Genomic DNA, 21,976 nt, shown 5'->3' on the forward strand with positions numbered 1-21,976 from the left:
TCGACTTCCCCATTAGACTGCGGGTAACTGGGACTGCTGGTGACGTGGGAGAATCCGTAGCTCTGGGCGAAGACGCGGAATTCTGCCGACGAAAATTGAGGCCCATTATCGCTGACGAGGGTCTCTGGGATCCCATGCCTTGCGAAGACACTTTTGATGATGGAGATCACCGCTGTAGACGTCGTCGAGCGAAGGGACAGCACTTCAGGGTACCTCGAGTAGTAATCTACGAGGAGAAGGTAGTCGGCTTCTTCGTGATGAAATATGTCCACCCCGACTCGCTCCCAGGGACGGCTAGGCGTCACGGTAGGCAGCAGTGGCTCTGCTCGCTGGACCCGCGTGGTAGCACAGTTGGGACAGTTCTCCACCATTGTCTTGATCTGACTCCCCATGGTCGGCCACCAGACAGCTCCCCTGGCGATGGCGCGGCAACGGTTCACTCCGAGGTGTCCGTCATGGATGAGGGAGAGGACGTGCTTCCGCAGAGAAGCGGGCACCAGCAGGCGTCCACCGCAGAGGAGAAGGCCGTCACCAATACTGAACTCGGCCCGATGAGCCCAGAACTGAGCCACGCTGAGAGGCAGATTCTCTTTCCTAGGCCACCCTTGCTCACAGTACAACTTGAGCTGCGCGCACTCCCCATCTGCAGCCTGGTGAGCTCGGAAGTCGTCGAGGAGGACTGCAAATGTAGGAGGGATAGCACGGAGTGCTTCTTGAACGTACAGCTCCACCTTGTCAACAGCTGGAGTCGCTGGCAGCTGGACGACTGGGTCCCTTGAGAGTGCATCTGCGGTGGCCAGCTGTTTCCCAGGAACGTACTTGACATCAAACTGGTACTGGAGAAGGCGGATGCGGAAGCGCTGGATTCGTGGTGGCATGAGATCGAGATCCGCGGTTCCTAGGAGCTGTACTAACGGCTTATGGTCGGTCTCGAGGGTGAAACGAAGACCCCGAAGAAACTCGTCGAATCGGTTGATGGCCCAGGTGGCAGCCAGTGCCTCCTTTTCGATCTGGCTGTACCTCCGTTCCGTTTCAGTCAGCGCTCGAGAGGCGTATGCAACTGGTCGGCGCTCCCCTGATGGCTGGTCTTGAAGGAGGACAGCACCCAACCCGAAGGAACTGGCATCTGCGGAGACTGTCGTCAACAGTGCAGGGTTGTACCTTGCGAGGCAGATGTCCGACGACAGCATGCTCTTGAGCTTTTCAAATGCTGAAGCCTGCGCTGGTCCCCATGTCCAGGCTGCAAGCTTGTTCAGGAGACTTCTGATTGGCGCAGTCGTTTGAGAGAGGCCCGGGAGGAAGCGACCGACATGGTTGAGCATACCGAGAAAACGTTGGACACCATGAACGTCCTGAGGAGCTGGCATGCGCTGAATGGCGGCCACTTTCTCTGGATCCGGAGTGATGCCATTGGCACCGACGACAACGCCAAGGAACCGCACGCTGGACACGCCGAAAGTGCACTTGGCAGCGTTGAGGGTGACCCCCGCTTGTTGGAGGCGACCAAGGACTGCCTGGAGGCGTTGGTCGTGTTCTTCTGTGGTGCGGCCAAACACAAGGATGTCGTCCATAAGGTTAACAACACCAGCCAACCCTTCCAGCAGGCGAGACATCTGACGCTGGAAGTATTCCGGGGCCGATGTTATGCCGAATGGGAGGCGGCAGTAGCAATACCTGCCAAACGGAGTGATGAAAGTCGTGTACTTCTGGGAGTCGCGCGCCAGGCGTACTTGGTGGAAGCCTGAAGTTGCGTCCAACTTCGAGAAAACGCGTGCGTCACCGAGAAGTCCGAGGGTTTGGTCGACGGTCGGGAGTACGTGGCGTTCACGCAGAACGACTTGGTTGAGTTTGGTCAAATCAACGCACAGGCGGTAACCCCCCGCTGGCTTCGGGACGACGACAAGTCCCGCGCACCAGTCCGTCGGTTCGTCGACGCACCGGATCACGCCCTCCTGCTCCATCTTGTCGAGCTCCTTTTTGACTACGTCTCGTAGCGGTATCGGGATACGCCGGGCTGTGCTGAGGGCATACGGTACCGCGTCAGGCTTGATACGTATCGTGTACTCTTCCGGAAACGTGCCCAGGCCGGTGAAAAGGGCTGGAGGGACTTCACGAGGTGGTGCGTCCGGCAGAGCTGGTGCGACGGCGCCGACAAACTTGACGACCCCAAGGGCAACGATAGCGGGATAGCCGAGAAGTGGCTGCTCTTGTCCCGCAACGACGTAGAGGCGCTCGTTGACTTGCCTGCCTCTCCAAGACAGCGCCGCGTCGAAGGTGCCGAGAAGCTTCAGGGCTTGTTTCCCGGGTCCGAAAAGTTCTTCGCCTCGCGGCTTATCGAGGACGGCTGGGCAGCCGGGAAACGTGCGCGGAACCACCGAGACGTCGGCTCCAGAGTCCACTTTGAAGACGAGAGGGTTCCCGTTGACACGCACCTCAACGTACCGCCCGTTGCGGGCCACCGCCGCGACGGAGTGGAGCTCGACGGATCCGAGGCGCTTCCCTGAGCGACATACCGCCGCGAAGTGGCCTCGCTTCTTGCAGTGGTTACAGACCGCTTTGGCCGCTGGACGGTCAGACCGTCGGTGAAACTCGTGACCGCAAAATCCGCATTGCCTACTTAGGCCTAGGCCGCATTTCAAAGCCTCGCCAGCTCTGTTGCTCGAGTGCGAACCGTCGGGTCGGTCACGTGACGCAAAGTCAGCAAAGTTGCCAGAGTCCCGTCTATTGCGTCGTCCGCGTGCACGCTGCGCGGGTTTACGCGAAGTCGCCGCGTCCACGTGAGCTGCCGTAAGCGGTTGCCCAGCGGTGAGGGACAGGCGTTGTCTTTCGCGTTCGGCGTCTTCGTGCTGACGAGCTTGCACGAGTGCGTCGTCCAGGGAAAGGCTCGGAGTGCGGCACAGCTTGTCTGAAAGGCGAGAATCCGCCAAACCCACGACGAAACGGTCGCGAACAAGACGCTCTTCAACGGCAGGTGACGGGTAGTTACACTTGCGTACCATGTTCCGAAGGGCCGTGAAGAAACTGTCGACGGTTTCGCCTGGCTCTTGCGTCCGCTTGTGGAACCGAGAGCTCTCGTACACCTCGTTTACGGGGTGCACGAAGTAGCTTGTGAGCCGCCGGGTGACTTCCGCGTAGGACTTGTACGCTTCTTCATCGGACATGAGAGAACTGAGGACAATGCGTGCACGGGGGCCCATACAGTAGAGGAGAGTCCTAACCCTCGTCTCGTCCGGGGCTGCGTGCATGCCGGTGGCGAAGGCATAGTCCTCAAATTGCCGTAACCAGGGCAGCCACTCGCCGACATCGTCGAAGGGGAACGGAGCGGGACTCCGGAGACTGGCGGCAGCGAGAGCAGGAACTGGAGCGTCTTTGTTAGCCATGGCAAGTCGCGGGAACCACGCATCCCACTTCTGACACCATGTGGTGGGAGGGTTCGAGCCGAGGCGGCCGAGGAGGCAGGCTGAAGCCCGAGGGCCGCGGAGTAAAGACACACGCTCCGAGTCCCCAGCAGAAGTGCCCCCGTTTATTCACAGCACAGCCTTTATATGCTACATCCTATAGAGGGCGCCTCATAATCGGCTTAGCACTCGCGCCCTCTACAGACGCAGTCACATTTTTGTGACTTGTAGAGAGCAGCACATCCCTCGACGTCCGTTATGCTAAGGCGGACACGGCGACGCCACATCGCGGTTCGCTGAACTGCGCTGCCGAGGCGCTACGCCACTTCGACATTTCAATCGTCACCACCTCCGCATTGTCAAGGAACACGGATCACACAACGCAGGTTCTGTATTGCCAGAGCTCACCGAGGCCAAAGCCGCAGTGCCACACAAGCACTACTCACGGCTTTCCGCCAAGTAACACAGAACCTACAACAAATACACAAGCAACGCAAGCACAATCACACACGCAATGTTGAACAACGCGCGGTCGGCGCGGGCCAGAGAACGATCACGCCGAGAACGAACGCGCCATCCCATGCCGTCGTCACTTTTAGCGCCACCATCGCGCCTTCTCAAAAGTCCCTAAATGATCGTGTCCCTAGGTGCCTAGTATCTGGTCACGTGAGGGATTTTTGTACGACATTTAGACGCACGCTCGGCTATGCTTCCCGCGCCGCAAGCGGTAGCGCCATATTTCCCCTGGTGGCATCGGTGCGCAAGGGGGTCACGCGCGCCTGCAGGAAAGCGCCGCCGGTATTCACACCTCCCCTTCTAGCCACCCTACCAGCACGCTTCCGCAGGCCCGCAGGTCAGCGTTGCCAGATTGGACAGTAGGGACGACACCAGAAACTCGCTAAAATTTCCCCAGATTTCACCAGAAACTAAAATTGCCGAAAAATTACTAAAAATCATCATTTCTTGTGAATAAACAAACACTCGCGAAAGTTTTTTTAAATTTTTTTGTTGCAACTTTAGCGAGTGTTTGTTTATTCGCAAGAAATGTGCGCGTAAAGTGGGCGCGTCGAACTCTGGACTACAAAATTAACATTCGTCAAGTACTCACTTTATTATTTACAAATTTAGTCATGATGATGAGCCTTTAATCATCACTTGGAGCATCGTAGATGTCTGAACGAAACCTGCTTAGCATATCGTCTGTGATAGCAAACTTCACGCAACAGCCGTCTCTGGAGGCACACGCTGTGCGAATTCGTACAATATGGAACCCAAAGTTTTCAGTGACATCTTGTTTCTGTACTTTGTCTTCACACAAGTGACCTGACTGAAGACACGGTCCACCACTGCATTTGACACTGGGCACGAAAGGCATGCCAGTGAATACAATGCAAGTTCCTTGTAGGGCTTTTCACCCATGGCATTTTCAAACTTGAAAATCCCTGCCCAGAATGTTGCAGAATCCTCTGGAAGTTTGCCTTCCAAGACGGCCTCCTCAAGATGCATAACAATTCTCCTGTATTGTATTTCAATAACGTCCAGGTTTTCTTCAATCAGATGTTGAAGTGGAAGTTTCAAAACAGAATGTCGTGTAGTTTGAGACAAGACTCGCGAAGGGTGAAGTCCACTCATGCCCTGAAAAATGGCTTGATTGGAGGGAAGACGCTTTTCCTTCACTCACTTCACTTGAACAGCTGGCGCCGTCTAGTGAAGCTCCTCATAACTAGACATGCGTTGCAAATAGAAGCTCTGCTTAGTTGACTCTGCCAGCGGATGCGTTGACCCTGCACTCTGACTATGCCCTAGCGGTAGCTTATCAGCCTTACGATCGGGCGGCCATAGGCGTTCCTTAGTGGTAAACGTTTGGATGAGCAGCGACGGTGGGCAGTATTTCGGTAGAGTGGTTTTCCCCACATTTCACCAGATGATGTCTGGTGTCGAAGTTTGCTTGCCTGGCCACCAAAAGCTCCAGATTTTCACCAGATTTCCGAAATCTGGTGACGAGTTTCACCAGATGGCAACGCTGCCGCAGGTGCCTAAAGATGGCGGACAAGCTCGCGGACCGGTGCGGAAGTGACGCACGTGCAAACTATGTATTAGCGCACGCGCATAAAGAAAACGCGTCGAGCACAGTCAAAAACATAAAACACACACACACAACCTGTGCGCACGACATGGGGGGGCGGAGCGGGTAGCAAGCCGGCCAAGTCGGTATAATGGGAACATTAACATTTCTGTTGTCATGAATACGTAAACAACCATGTGCGCCGCAGTATCGCCCATACCAGATTACTTCACCAGTTTGCTAACTCCGCCGGGATGCAGCCATTTAATATACTGACTCTAGAGGACAAGCTGCCCATAGGAACCATGCATTGAAAACGGTAACCGCTAAAGGTGTGCGCCGAGACGTCGGCGCGCCGCCGCCGACTGTTCTCGTGGCGCCGCCGCCGTTTTTTCTCGGCGCGATCGGCGCGCCTAAGTAGTAGGGTTGCCAGATTGGGCTATTAATGGCCAAATTGGGCTACTTTTATTGCGATAGCAATTATATGGACACTCCAAAGCAGATTTCTGCCGTCGGCGTCGCCGTTGCCGTCGCCGTCGCCGTGAGGTTCCGTATGACGTCAATGGAGGTGAAATCGTCGCCGCGTGCCGCCGAACGCTGTATGTGCGAGTGAAAGGGCGCGAGGGACGCGCGCTTTCACGGGGAGTGAACGCACGGCGGAGAACAAACGCGCGTTCTGTGCCGTGCTCCCTTAAGGGCTGCAGAAGTAGGCGTCTCTTTCCTCCTTTACCATCACCATATATGTAGAGCAAACGCGCCTTCTTCTGACGCACGAAAGGCCGTGGGGGGGAGGGGAAGGGAAGGGACGCGACGTTTAGCTGCGGCACCAAGTGCCTATTTATATCAGAGGCTCCGGCAGCAGTCACCAACGCCGCACGCATTTTGTGCGAACGCGTGCAAAACGCCGACGGCGTCGACAACAGTTCTGCGTGTTGCCGGTGCTGCTGCATGTCCAAGTTTATACAGCTGATAAAGCTACTATCATTACTCCGTATAGCTCTCTACAAATTTGCTATCGCAATTGATGCTTCGCCTTTCAGGTGAAACTGCGATTTTTTAAGCGGCTTGGCGTCGAAAATTCCGAGTTGGCTACATGGCTATATTTGGACTATTTTTGTATTAAGGACATCAGCACTGACAAAATTTGGGAACGCCAGTTTATGAAAACCCAAAGCTCATTGCTGTGAAAAAGTTATGTAGGCAATCTCGAAGGCTGTGTTTTTAGGCAATGTAGGCCCTGAGTGGATGGCGTTAAGTCATCGCTGCCGTGTTTACACGTCTTTCCAGGCTAAGCACTCTTTTTGTTTTGGTTTAGGCGCCATCTGCTGCCGCTTCACACGTGGTTCAGTAAGAAAACCGTTCTCAAAACTAAGCATGGGCAAGTGGGCGAAATGCAGGTGTGCATATAAGAATTAATGGTAGAAGAACCCCTCTTTCAAAGGTACGTACATTTTACTTTATGCGCATATTTGGTTTTAAAAGCGTCTGGTGGTGCGTTGTTTCGGAATGGAGTAAGAAATTCGGCAAATTTCTTACTCTATTACAAAATGTCCGAAATTCATTCCGCATTCGAAGGCAACTATTGCATCTGCAAAGCATAAAGCCATTCAGAATTTAAAATATTGCAGTTGAGAATGAGGATGCTTTAAGGTAGCGTGAAGGTCTTGCGTGAGGCTGCCACATGATCACGAACTTCGGCACGAGCGCACTGTCGCACTGGCGGTGGAAGTGCTTTGTACTCGCTCGTCGTCTGCCGTTATCTCAAGATCGGTAGCCACGGCACGCTGCGCGTGGAGGACCACTGCCGTTCCGTCCCCTCTCTAGTCTTTGGAAACACACAGATATTGTCGGCCCACCGGCTTTATTAAAGAAAGGATAATCGAATGCGCTATAGGATATTTGTTGTGTTTCCTTTTTGCAGAAGTAAGAACGCAGATGCAGGTGCACCATTTTCAGTTAGTGTGGCGTAGTGACGGTAACGGAGGGTGCGCCAGCCAGGTCGAGCCGATTGTGTTCGCGAAGAACGGGTTATCAGAGTGCGCGGGCTCGTTTCCTTTACTGTTGTCTGCACCGGCGGGCTGACCAACCGTAAAATGAGTATTTTTGGAACGTGAGAATGCTTTCACTAGGTTTAACAAAAGTGGTTGTCTATGATAAAATGACAGGCAACTGAGCAAGAGGTATTTCCTTTTATTGCGATAGCAACTATATGGGGAGGCAGTGGCGCACCGACGGGGGGGGGGGGGGGGATTCGGGGGTTGTAACCCCCCCCCCCTGAGGCCGACTTAACCCCCCCCCCCCCCCTTTTGTTTAACCCCTTTTCTTTCCTTACGCATTTGAGTGCTGCAACTAAGATGTAAGATGCGCAAGCGTCTGCACACTCGCAAAAAGCGCATTTTTTTTACAATTTCCCGTGAATAAATCGAAATTAGTGCTGTTTAGATGGTATTGGCAAACTGTGAACCCCCCCTGGCAGAGATCCTGGGTGCGTTACTGTGGGGAGGGACTCCAAGCGCATTTCTAGCGTGGTCGTGGTCGTCGCTGTGAGGTTGCGTCTAAAGTTGAAACACGGTAACATCGTCGCCGCGCGCGTATGTTCCCCAGTGGCATTACATTTCTTCATTTTTTTTCAGGTCACACTGAAGGTAAGGTATACACAGCCCCCCTCGGAAATTTGGCAACACACGCACTCGTGCCTGCATTCACAGAAACTTACGCACACGTTTTCAGATTGCACGAATCTTGCCAGGGAATCCCTGTTCAAAAATTGCACAGTTCAACGCTTCGATACTAATACCACCTGGGTTATTGCCAGCGCCGTAATCCAGGTGGCAATTGAAACAGTAAACTTTATTTCACCTCTGCTGCTACGGGCCAGCAGGTCATTCTGCTTTTGCACTCAAAGGCGAATTGCAGTCACAACTGTCCCTTCTTCGCACGAGAAAAATGCGAGGTTTCAAGTTTTCTCCAGAGTCCAGTGTGCCTCTAGACATGCAACACTGATTGTATAAGACTAATAAGTACAATACACAGGGCCATTGGTCTTACAGGTAAATCAGTACAACTAATAGAAATTTCTGTTGGTCTATACAAAACTTATACAACTAATACAAAACTGTATTAGACTAATTATTACAAACTTCTATTAGAATTTTTGCTAGGGTTGCACTGCAAGCACTGCATGTTACTTGCCTTCAGTTAAACTTCTGTCACCAATATTTCATTAGGATCCAAACTGGAACCAGTTGCTACCAGTACAACTGGTCAATGTTTAAGTTGGTTCCAGTTGCTACTGATACAACTGGTCAAAGTTCCAGTTCGAATACAACTGGAACCAGTTGATTCCAGTACAACTGGTCAAAGTTCCAGTTGGATCCCAACTGGGTCCAGTCACTCCCAGTATAACTGGAAATTGTTCCAGTTGGATCCCAGCTGGAACCAGTTGCTACCCAGTTGCTTTCCAACTGGGACCAATTGGTGTTTAACTGGGACCAGTTGGTTTCCAGCTGGAACCAGTTCATCCCAGCTGATCCCAGTTGGATCCCAGTTGTAAATTTTCACCTGGGAAGTTTATAACATCTCTTATAAATGTATAATAACCCCAATACAGTCAAGGAAATTGAACCAAAGGATTTTAGTTGCAAGAATATTAATATTTATGCCATTGTGTTTTACATCCTTTCGAGCCAAAGCATTTCTCTTGCGCATTCCGTGGTATAAGAATACGCCCTGAACGTTCGCGTACATGCTGCCCCTACATACTACTGTATACATCTATTCTGCAAAGCAAACTACGCCTTTCTCGCTCTAGAACTGATGAAGGGCTATTTCGTCCATGCAGAATTTATGCTTCTCCTCGTATACTCAAGTTTAACGCGTTTAACGAACTAAACAGCGTTAATAGCTCCTCTATTCTTGAATCTCAAACGGGGAAACAAAGAAGTGACGGAAAAGGCAAGTACGTTACCTTCGCATGTGACAGAGCTCTGCTGCGTTTCGAAATATGTAACTGTCTATGATGCCACTGTGAATGTGGTTTTCAGTTTAAATACGATGGTAAATATGCCGCAGTTCCAATGTAATGTGGCCGCAGCAGCAGACGACGCGCGCCGCTAGAGTGACCTATAGAATGTGGGAGAGTGTCCAAAGCGCTGCGCGAATGCATGGGAGGAGCGAGGACCTTTTTCTGTGAACTCCCGCGCCGCGGCGCTGCTGTACCGGACCCGCGATACACAGCCCCCCTGTATCCCGCGTGACGGGATACATTTTAGTGAAAGTGTAGCAACACCGGTCGGAAATCGATTCGCGGCACGAGCTGTAGCTTTTTTAGGCGGGCCCCAGGCAATCAGGAAGCAGGATTAAGTATTGAACATAGCGAAACACCAGTAAAGGGCAGAATTAGGCGACCAGGAGTCAGGAAAAGACGCAGAAAGGATAAGAATAGAGAAGGTAAAATTTGCTACATTAACATGCAGGGTGGTCGTAAGCAGGAAAAATGGCTGGAAATTCAAACGCAACTGAATGATGAAGCGATTAGTGTGTACGCCTTGACCGAAACGCATCTACGAGATTTGGAGCAGCCGCCTGTTATTGACAACTTTGTATGGGAAGGGTGCAACAGAATGACCGGGTCAAGGAAAGGCGGAGGCGTAGGCGTACTAATTAGGCGAGGTCTGAAGTGGCGAAGGGTAAACGAGACATGTAAAGAGCATTTATGGATTAGTGGTACATGGCAAGGTAAAAAGACGTGGCTGGGAGTAGCTTACCTGTGGACAGTTAGTGATAGCAGGGAAAAAAATAAGGAATTGGTCGATTGCATTAGAAGCGATATTAATGAGTTCAGTAACTCGGGCCAGGTGATATTAGTGGGAGATATGAACGCGCACATGGACGATTTAGACGGATATACTGATTACAACGGCTCTCTAGTGCTGGATTTGTGTGATGAACAGAACCTTATAGTAGTTAACAGGGAGAATAAGTGTCATGGACAGGTAACGTGGCAATGCGGAAACAGGCAGTCATGTATCGACTACGCCTTAGTCTCAGAAATGGTCTACGAACAACTGGACCAAATGATAATAGACGAAAATGGAAAAAATAGCCTGGGAAGCGATCATAGACGTTTAGCATTAAAGTTTGGGAGAGATACCAGCGCAGAACATGAACCAATAGCCTCAGAGTTTTTAAAAATGAATGACGAGCAAATAACAGAGATCGCAAACAACATAGAGAAGAAAATTGAGGCTTTTCCTACAGCAGTCTGGGAATATAAGGAACTGGTGGAGGTTATGCAGCATGAAATAAGGCGGACACGGCAATACAATTGTTGGATTGGAAAGAGGAAACCACGTAAGTGGTGGAACAAGGAAATTAAACAAGCTATAGAAGAGCGTAAAGAGGCATCTAGGGTTCATCGAGAAGCCAAAAAGTTGGGATTACAAGAAGAAGAGGTGCTCCTTAGATGGAATACATACCGAGAAAAGAAAAGGGTTGCGAGTGAGCTCGTGCAAGAGAAAATTAAATGCGCAAGTGAACGTTGGGTGCATAACATTCACAAAAGAGACAAAGGCGCCCCAAAAAGATTCTGGAACCATATAAAAGCACTCGGAGCTCCAACTAGAAACTCGCAAACGGCTATAAGGGATGAAGACGGTAACATCTATGAAGGCGATGATGCGCTGCGGTACATCACAGACGTTATCAGGCATAACTTCGGTACGAGAAAAAGCGTAGTTCAGACAACAGATCCAGCAACAACAGAGAGGCCTGAGAGATCAAAATTCAGCATAGAAAGCTTTTATTGGAAAAAGGCAGCAGAAAATGTCCCTAACAACACGGCAGCAGGACCCGATGAAATCCCAATACAGCTAATCAAAAACCTCGGTCCAAAAAGCAAGGCACTGCTGACTAATGCCATAGAGCAAGTGATTAGAACAAAGAATATTCCCGTTGGATGGCGTGAAAGCAAGATGAATCTTATCTACAAAGGCAAAGGAGATAAGGATAAGACGAGCTCGTACAGGCCAGTTACAGTAACGTCGGTGATATATAGAATGGCAATGCAAGCCATAAAATTAGAACTGTCGAAGTGGGTGGAGGAAAACGGTGTATTGGGGGAACTACAGAATGGGTTCAGGCCAGGCAGACGCTTAGAAGACAATATGTTTGTACTAACTCAGTGCATAGAGATTTCAGTAGCTCAGAAAAGACCTTTATGGATAGCATTTCTAGATATTAAAGGAGCTTATGACAACGTAGACAGGGAATTGTTGTGGGATATTCTTCAATACGAAGGCATAGATGACGATTTCGTGGAGCTGCTGAGGGAGATATATCGAGACAACCAAGTACAAGTGGCATGGGAAGGCCGAAAAGGAAATGAAATGGTGGGAATTCACCAAGGATTGAAGCAAGGATGCCCTCTGTCACCATTGTTGTTCACGCTTTACGTCAAGGGCATAGAAAGACGACTGGAAAACAGCGAATTAGGTTTTGATTTATCCTACATGCGTAATGGACAAATGGTGCAACAGAAGATCCCTGGACTGATGTACGCAGACGACATTGTGCTACTAGCGGACAATAAAAAAGATTTACAGATACTTGCGAATATCTGTGGGAACGCAGCGACAAATCTAGGCCTTAAGTTTAGCACAGAGAAATCAGGGATTATGATCTTTAATGAGCACACGAGTAACTTCGTGGTGTCAATTCAACAGCAAGTAATACCCATAGTGAAGCAATATAAGTACCTCGGCGTACACATAAACGAAGGAAAGAATTACTCAAGCAACCACCAAGATAATCTGAAAATAAAGGGGAAGCGGAATGCAGCATTAATGAAACACAGAGCACTGTGGGGCCACAATAAGTATGAGGTGGTGCGTGGAATCTGGAAAGGAGTAATGGTGCCAGCGCTAACATTCGCAAATGCCATTATATGCTTAAAATCGGATATATTGGCGGGTTTGGAAGTTAACCAAAGATCAGTAGGCCGGTTGGCTTTGGGAGCACACGGTAATACGACAAATGAGGCAGTGCATGGAGACATGGGTTGGGCCTCTTTTGAAGTCAGAGAAGCACAAAGCAAAATTAGTTTTGAAGAAAGGCTCAGGAACATGGATGAAAATAAATGGGCGGCTAAAGTGCACAAGTATCTCTACATGAAAAGCGTGGACACAGAATGGAGGAAGAGGTCAAGGAAGCTGGCAACCAAGTACAGGATAATCGAAACTGTAAATAGACAACCAGGGGTCATCAGAAAGAAAGTGAGAGAAATAGAGACCGTGAATTGGATGCAAAGAATGGAAACGAAAAGGACAATGGAGATTTACAAGAATGAGAAGAAAGAAATTAGAAGGGAAAATCTGTACGATAACACAAAGGGCAGTGCCTTGCTATTTGAGGCTCGAGCCGGTTGCCTAAGGACGAAAACATATCGGAACAAATATTCGGAATTAGATGAGACATGTGTATGCTGCAGTAAAGATCCAGAGACCACTCAGCACATCCTAATGGAATGCGACGGGATCCACCCAGCGAGAACCGTAGGTAACGTGCAACTCCCAGAAGCGCTTGGGTTTAAAGTGGAAGGAAACATAAACAGATCAGCCGTAGAGATCAGCAAGAGACGATTAGAGTACTGGTGGAAAAAAAGTAGGGAAAAGATGGATGCGACCTGATCTCTTAAAATCAAAGGCAGCGGTACAAGGTAAATTTTTGAAAAAGAAAAATAATGATAGGTATACAAAATGCAAGATAAAGAACATGTATAGTATACCTGATTAAATCAAGCAGGCTAGGTGACTATTTGTCGCCGTCCCGTTTCAAAGGGGATGCCAATAAATCATCATCATCATCATCATCAATCGTGGTTAGAAGATAATCTGTTCTCATTGACATAGTGTATTGAAATAGCAGAAAAGGAACACAGGCCCCTATGGCTTGCCTTTCTGGATATCAAGGGAGCCTATGACAGTGTAATCCAAAAGGATTTGTGGGACATACTGGGCACTCTAGAGGTGGAAGATGGAGTAAGAAATCTTTTAAAAGATATCTATAAAAGTAACAGGGTGCTTATAAAATGGGAAAACAAGGTATCTGGGCCTATAGAGATACAGCAGGGGCTTAGGCAGGGGTGCCCTCTGTCACCTCTGTTGTTCATGCTGTATTTACAAGGATTAGAGAAAAAATTAGAGAGGAGCGGACTTGGCTTCAACCTTTCCTATTCCAAGCAGGGAGAATGGATTAAACAGTCATTACCAGGACTGATGTATGCAGATGACATTGTACTTATGGCTGACAGCAAGGAAGACTTGCAGAGATTAATGGACATCTGTGGTAAAGAGGGAGATAGCTTAGGTTTGAAGTTTAGTAAAGAAAAATCGGCAGTCATGACTTTTAATGATAATCAGGGCAGCGAGCATAGGATACAGGAGGTTACGCTGGAGGTGGTGGATAAGTACAAATATCTTGGAGTGTGGATAAACAATGGGGCTGAGTACCTAACGGAACATGAAAAATATGTGACGGCTAAAGGTAGCAGAAATGCAGCTGTGATGAAAAATAGGGCACTGTGGAATTACAATAGGTACGAAGTGGTGAGAGGGATTTGGAAAGGGGTGATGGTCCCTAGTTTGACTTTCGGCAATGCGGTCCTGTGCATGAGATCAGAGGTTCGAGCAAGGTTGGAAGTTAAGCAGCGAGGGGTAGGTAGACTGGCTCTGGGAGCACACGGAAATACACCAAATCAGGGGGTACAGGGTGACATGGGATGGACGTCATTCGAGGGCAGGGAAGCCAGCAGCAAGATAGAATTTGAGGAGCGATTGAGAGAGATGGCAGAAAAGCGGTGGGCAAGGAGAGTTTTCAGTTATTTGTACATGAGGAATGTTGATACAAAATGGAGGAAGCTGACCAGAAAACTGTCAATCAAATATTTGGACTGCAGGAGGGGTGCAAACCAGGAAACAGCGGTTAAGGAAACAGAGAGGGGTCTGTGGAAAACAGGGATGCAGACGAAATCAGCACTGGGCACATACCGAACTTTCAAGCAAGAAATTGCCAAAGAAAATATCTACGATAATTCTAGGGGAAGCTCTTTGTTGTTTGAAGCCAGGACGGGAGTATTGCGGACTAAGATGTACCGAGTCAAGTACCAAGGTATAGACACGTTGTGCTGTGCGTGTGGAGAAGAAGAGGAAACGGCTGAACACCTCATACTTTTCTGTAAGGGGCTTAACCCTACAGTGCAAGGCAACGGGGCTGATTTTTTCAAAGCATTGGGGTTTAGGGACAGTGAAGGCAAAATAGACTTTAAGCGGGTAGAAATAACCAAACAGAGGTTATCTGATTGGTGGATAAGGTTAAGGCGGGGGTGAAATTTCACCCACCACAAAGTACAAATTATCTTAATAGTCATGGCTAGGTGGCGTATGTCACCGCCCGATTTAAAGGGTTCAGCCTCATCCATCCATCCATCCATCGTGGGCTTTCTCCGCTGCGGAAGCCGCGCCAATGCGGCGGGCGTCTGCTACGAGCCTGATATTTTGGTTGCTATTAGCCAAAATCGCGATAATTTCGGATATATTAAGTACCACGTCACCGCAAGGTAATACCGCAGTGACTCACCACACAGAGAACGCGTTTGCCAGCTGTGAATATGGGTATTTTGTGTATTTCCTTCTAGCTCGCTTGGTCCGCGCTTACTTGGCTGTTTGAGTAACGCATTCCGCGCGCTTACTTCATTTAGTTATGCGTGGAATGAGCAACGTGAACGTGCTGCAGAAGAAAATAAGCTGGAGACCGCGATAATAACCAAGAGAACGTAGCAGATATGGCTAACTAATGCTAACGCTTTTGAACCTTATAACCGTTTCCTTTATTTTATTTCATGCATTCGATTTGCTTTACAAGACTGCATCCAGCGCTCTGGTGTTTCTTTATTAAGGCGAAATCCTTAACTGCGCTCTTGGGAAGCGGAATGTGTCTGTTGGCCGATGCCGCGGTACCAAAAATAAATACAAAACACGTAACTCTCGCGGCTCGTTCACTTGGTATACCAAAGTATTGTGTGGAAAGGCACAAATGTGTGACTAAGATGGCTGATGGGTCATCCAGGCATTAGTAACTTCGCATACTCGCACTCACGTCACGATTAACGATAACAATATTACGTGTGGTCATATGACGACGGCCAGAAATCCCTCTGATGCTGTGGGTGTGACGATAAAAACGTGTTGAATGCCAATCTCGATCTGAACGTGTCGAACTTACTCAATATATCATGAAGAATGGAGAGCATAGGTAAAGGGTAATAATAGTAATCATAATGTCTGGGGTTTTACACCGAAAAATCACAATATGGCAATGAGAGACGCCGCATGGAGGGCTCCGTTAATTTCGACCACCTGGGGTTCTTTAACGTGCACCTAAATCTATGTACACGGGTGTTTTGTGCATTTAGCCTCCATCGAAATGTAAGCCGCCGTGGCCGGGAATCGAACCCCCGTCCTCGAGCTTAGCAGTACAACCTACCAAAGCAACTGTATAGGTAAAGGGTACGCGAGAAATATACGCGGCAAAAAACAAGACAAGCCAAAATAAATGAAACGCTAACAGTGCAACATTGTATACGTATGCCTCATTTCATAATTACGAGCAAGCGACGCGTCAGAAAACGAACATGACAGATTACGTATGTGCAACTCGTCTTTCGCCTTCTTGTGTTGCAAGAGCGCAAACACTAAGTGAATTTTAACATGAAAGTAACTTTAGGAATATTTAGTGCGTATGCTCGCTGGTTCGCACACAGCAAATATACTTACTGATCAATAACTACGTACTTGTAGTTACGTAATGAAAGAGGCAACAAATCACCAGAACATAAAACTTTTCATTTTTTGCTGTTATTGAAGGTAACTATTTTAGGGATATGTAGATCCATTGTGAAATTTGTAGTGCATCAGACAGTAATGTTCAAGACGATTTTCCCCTCAATATAATTGCAAGCACAAACATCGTCACGCGCGCCATGAATGCTTGTTAGTTTACGTAAAAAAAGCACACGTTACGCAATAATTATGGTATATAATGAGAAGTTACATGTTGGTAATTTCAGAGAGGATTCACGGATTATTAAAACAAGGCTATTCCAGTAATAACTTTTACATAAGAAATTAGTAAATGGCTAGGCCAGTAGTAGCTATCTATTCATTTCAATGTAGAAAAAATATATTTGTTTAGCTGTATTGGCTGCATCGAATGGCTTTTCTTTCGAATGTCTGAATTTGAAAAAAGCTTCGCTCACGGTGAACCTTAAGGTACATCATGCGCGAAATTTGTATTGAAGAGATAGCGTACAGCAAGAATTGTTCGTGTACGCAATCTCTGAACCGAAATAAGCCAACAATATTGCGTCGTTAGGGCCGTCTTTGCTCTTTCTCTTGCTTCCCTTACACCTTCTCACTCTGCTATGTTCATAATCAAATATTGTCGGGGCTAAAAAATATTCGAATAAATACATATGCATATAGCTGTAAACCACTACTGACCGTGAGCGAAAAGCGCGTAATGGTGAGCGAAGCGGTCACTGCACGCACGTAAGTTTTTCACTTGACTGCGCGAGTAATTTACTTTTTTCGTTACTCTTATTCTTTCAAGCAAGGTGCTATTGCCCGCGTACCCATGCGAATAACGTTTCTTTATTTACGTTCTTTCCTTGCGCGGGCTCATTTAGCGCGTTTCTACGCACGCGCAGTTACCGTAATACCGTTCCCGAACTCTATAACACCGGAGCTAGGCCGCGCTGATGAGTTTGATACGTTAGCTTTTGCATTATCTTGCTGCCCAAGCACAAAGAAACGCTCAAAGATGGGTAATCTCCATGCAGCACTACACTGTTCAAGTTAACCCTTTCAGCCCTGGATTTTCTATTTGTTGCATATATTTTTTTGCTTTGCATAATTTACACCACAATGACTCTAGAAACATGCCTTAGCAAAAAATAAGTCATTTGTGTTATTGTTTGCCGATTTACAGTCATGTCGTCAAAACCGCACATCAGGGCTCAGTGGTTGCGAAACGCAGTGAAAAGCTAATTTATTCAGAGGTGGAAAACACAATCATTGCAAACACAAACTTCACTAATTGTTGATGTGGAAGCCTCTGAAGCAGTTTCCAGCCTTGGCAAGACACAGGTGCACGTTACATTTTTTCGCACATGATACGGGTTTGTCCCGTGCATCCCTCAAGCTTACAACGCTGTTGCCTGCTGTCGGTACGAAGAGGCCAGTGTCCCACCTGATCAAACCTGACGTCTTGTACAGGCTTATTTTCAGCATATCTTGCTTTTTTCGAAGTCACCAGAGGGGAGAGTGACGGCCTTCCTCGCTTTTTCACCTTTGGCCGGTTGTTGGCTCGTGCAAGTGCTTCAGTAATATGGAGGGTGAAGTCCAGTTGCTTGCCAGGCATCAGTCCTCGTGCAGCTGCATCACTTCTATACTCCAGCCATGCGTTCACAACTGAGGCATTGATAACGTGAAATATCTGGCTCAGGCTGCTCAAGCTCATCACCGCTGTCTGAAGATCCGTTGATTTCTCCCTCCACATCAGACAAGTTTCCATTATCAAGTTCACGGAAAAATGCATCCGTGCATTCTTCCAGATGCCTAGAACGCAAGTTCGGGCGGGAATAGAATGAATCTGTCGGTATACACGGTGTAGCGCCCACCGACGCCGCAACGCTGGGCGTTTAGGTCGGCGCTCTCAGCCGGTGCCTTGGCGCTGGCTGTCAAAGAAGTGAAAAATAAGGAAGCGCAGCGCGTGCTTGAGGCGCAAGCTCGGCACGCGCAGTGTCGTTCCAGAAGCTTGCCACGCTGGTCGTCGCAGGCGCCGCTCGGCTCGCCTCCTTTGCCCTTCCGAGTAGGAACGACGACACGGCTCGTACAGCCGCCGTCGTGTCCCTCTTACATTGGAAACCCGGGAGAACGCGCCTTCCACCGAGCGACACGCTGCCATGGCCACCTGGCCGGAGCCACAGTTTGACCCGCCACTGCCGCCGTTCTCGTCCCGCTGTGTCGGCGTCTGGTTCGCCCAATTCGAGGCTGCTCTGGAGCTTAGCCACATCTGGATCCAGGAGTTCAAGCATGCGGTACTCCTCGACGTCCTGCCGCTTGCTCTCCAGCTCCACCTCGGTGTTCCATCGCCTGGCCCGCGCCCGTACGACGAACTGCGGCAGTCCATTCTGAACTTATACGGCGCTGCCTACTACCCTCTTCCAGTAGCTGGCCGCACGGTGCGCGAATCGCTGCCTGCGTTCCCACCGCCAGAGCTACCCGCATCTCGTCCTGTGCCCGTCAGCCATCATCAGACAAGCCTTCCTCCCTCGACTTGCCCCGATACCGTCTCGACGACCACCCGATGCGCTACCGTGCCGTCCCCGGCCTCCGGCTCTCTCCAGGGGTCTCTTTCGTGCGAGTACGCGCACAATGTCCTGGACACGACCATGATACTGGCCACGTCATCGCCCTCACGTACCTCTTAAAACGGTATAGGCGTGCCTGAAAAACGAAGAAATAAACACCCAATGAAATCGGACGCAATGGCAAGCCGACGGCATGCCATCTACAACCACAAAGCCCTGCTGTCGTCAAAACCGCACACGGAAAAAACATCTTACAACTAATATCACCATGCAATGACACTTATTCAAGTACATGCGTTCTCTGAAATCTGTTTAGACACTATAGAAAAAATCGCAACGTAAACTACGCATGGGTTATTCAATTATAAAAGAAAAAAAAGTGCACGTACCTGACGACGCGTCTGCCATGTTTGTTGTTGTCATTTCTTCTTCCTCGTTCGACACAGCGCGCGAGACTAAATACCGACCGCAACATCGCCCAAGGTTAGCGGTATATAAAACATCATGCTGGCAACTCTGGGCCGCTCCCTAAAACTAGCTCTTTCATGTACCCAGAATGGAGGCCGAAATTCCCTAGTCAAGTCGACCACTTGAACAGGCGAAGTGAAACTCGCTGTGCATATTTTTTCGCTGCTGCCCATATGATTAATGATGGACCCGTCTATGCGCATTGTTCTGTTTATAATAATTTCTGTGTTTGTTTGTTTTAGCCAGGATTGCGTTATCTCGCGAGCGCTCACATGAATTCACGGGGAGATTGTTAGGACTGTCAACAACTTCATCTTCGGCGATGCCTTGTCTTGTGTGGCATATGCGATCATTTGGATGAATCGTCTTGGTGGCGACGATTGTTGACCCTTTTTGTGTATGTAAGTGGTCGATTGTGCGCGATAAGGAATCGGTTATTCGCATTAACCTGTGTGTGTGTTTATTTGACAAGAAATTTAGGTCGCTCCGCGGTAAAGGTTCAGGCTCCGTGTGTGTTCTCAAATTGCGCAATCTGTTCGTTCACATCTGTGCGCCCACTAACCTCATGATTCCAAAAAGTCACGTTAGAAACATGATCTTGCCGTTTTTTTTTTCTTTTTCTTTTTTTTTTTTTTTTTTTTTTGAACCTGTGAGCTGTTGCCGGTTAGAGCTACGGGAAGTCCGCGTGGCAGGTCGAAAACGTAAATCGACTATTGCAATGCACCTGTAGATCGTCAGCGCGTTTGTCACCGCATAAAATGCGTTAAGAACGAGTCGAGAGAGCGTCTCGTCACGGCCCGATTGCTCAACACCAGACGGCCATGACCAGTCGCCTATAGCTGGCCTCGACTGGTCATAGCACTTACCCCGTCGTAACACGTGCTAACTTATATTTCTCATGAATAAATGAAACATAGTTTCATTTCTCTTCAGAATAAGCTGCAAGTGTAAACCTTGCGCCCACGTTCATCTCCTGCGTGCACACACGTTGAAATCTGGCGCACGCACGTATGAGGCGGGGGAGGCGAGCGCAGCACGCAGTCGCGTGACTTCACTAGGGACATCGCCACCTCGCAAATCTAGGGAACCGAACAAGACGAGATCTGGCAACACTGGTGTGTTCTGGTGGGGATTTAGTCGCTCCCCGACACAGCTAGAGTGTACTAGAAGCTTCTAGTAACACAGCTCCGTAGAGTCACGTGACTAACCATGGCGATGGCACTAGCACTTTCAATAGTACGATGCGGGAAAAATACAAGCAGTTTCGGTTCTTCTTTCATGCTGAAAATTCCGATTCTAAGTCATGTCGTCATTTGACGACGCCAGGACTGAAAGGGTTAAATAGACTTACGGAGTAATGATATTAGCTTTATCAGCTGTATAAACTTGGACATGCAGCAGCACCGGCAACACGCAGAACTGTTGTCGACGCCGTCGGCGTTTTGCCCGCGTTCGCTCAAAATGCGTGCGGCGTTGGTGACTGTTGCCAGAGCCTGTGATATAAATAGGCACTTGGTGCCGCAGCTAAACGCCGCCTCCCTTCCCTCCCCCACGGCCTCTCGCGCGTCGGAAGAAGGCGCGTTTGCTCTACATATATGGCGATAGTAAAGGAGGATGGATGGATGGAGAACTTTATTTGGTCCTGCAAGGCTATGGGGTGACCCATAGAAGGGCTAATCCCACGTCGGGACCGGAAGACTGAGCTTCGAGGCCGCGTCGTGGGCTTGCTGGACTGCCCAAAGTTGCTCAACCAGGTCCGGACTGCGAATGGCAGCCTCGAACCTGGCCAGGTCCTGAGTGTAATCGGCAAAAGAGACGCCTACTTCTGCTGCCCTTAAGCGAGCACGGCGCAGAACGCGCGTTTGTTCTCCGCCGTGCGTTCACTCCCCGTGAAAGCGCGCGTCCCTCGCGCCCTTTCACTCGCACATACAGCGTTCGGCGCGCGGCGACGATTTCATCTTCATTGACGTCATACGGAACCTCACGGCGACGGCGACGCCGACGGCAGAAATCTGCTTTTGAGTGTCCATATAATTGCTATCGCAATAAAAAGTAAATTACTCGCGAAGTCAAGTGAAATACTTACGTGTGTGCAGTGACCGCTTCGCTCATCACTACGCGCTTTTCACTCACGGTCGGTAGTAGTTTAGAGCCATATGCATATGTATTTATTCATGAATTTTTTAGCCTCGACAATACTTTATCATGAACCAGTGGCGTAGCCAGAAATTTTGTTCGGGGGGGGGGGGGGGGGGGGGGCTCAGGTTGCAGCGCGGCCTCCTCCTTATAGAAGTTGTCGAGGGATCGAATACATGAATAAAAACTGCATTGCCAATGCCATTGTATGTTAGATGCTGCAAACGAATTATTGAACGCTACGCACTCTCAAGTAAAATAAGTATTTTTTCATAAAAGAATATATTCATATGTCCTAAAAATTTTGGCAGAAATAACTGATATCAAGGCGGCCGCGTTTTTTATTTTTTTTTGTCTATTTAATAAGGAAAGAAAATATCACACGGACATTAGAACTATATGAGTTCGAAACCAGCAAGGCCGTGTATACAGCTGATATGAAGAACGTAAAGGCCATGAAATGAGTAAGTTGAGGACAAATAT

At 48.9% G+C, this 21,976-nt stretch overlaps 1 protein-coding gene across 1 annotated transcript; it reads right to left on the minus strand.

The window, feature by feature from the left end:
- Nucleotides 1-12: 12 nt before the first annotated feature.
- Nucleotides 13-19,297, minus strand: LOC119433601 (uncharacterized protein K02A2.6-like). Its single transcript, XM_037700856.1, has 3 exons — nt 19,279-19,297; nt 139-2,563; nt 13-82 (listed from the first exon to the last, which is right to left on the minus strand). Exons 1-3 carry the CDS (start codon nt 19,295-19,297, stop codon nt 13-15), a joined length of 2,514 nt encoding a protein of 837 aa, XP_037556784.1.
- Between the last annotated feature and the right edge of the window lie 2,679 nt (nt 19,298-21,976).

The sequence above is a fragment of the Dermacentor silvarum genome, chromosome 11 (genome assembly GCF_013339745.2).
Source record: "Dermacentor silvarum isolate Dsil-2018 chromosome 11, BIME_Dsil_1.4, whole genome shotgun sequence".
NCBI classification, from domain to species: Eukaryota; Metazoa; Arthropoda; class Arachnida; order Ixodida; family Ixodidae; genus Dermacentor; species Dermacentor silvarum.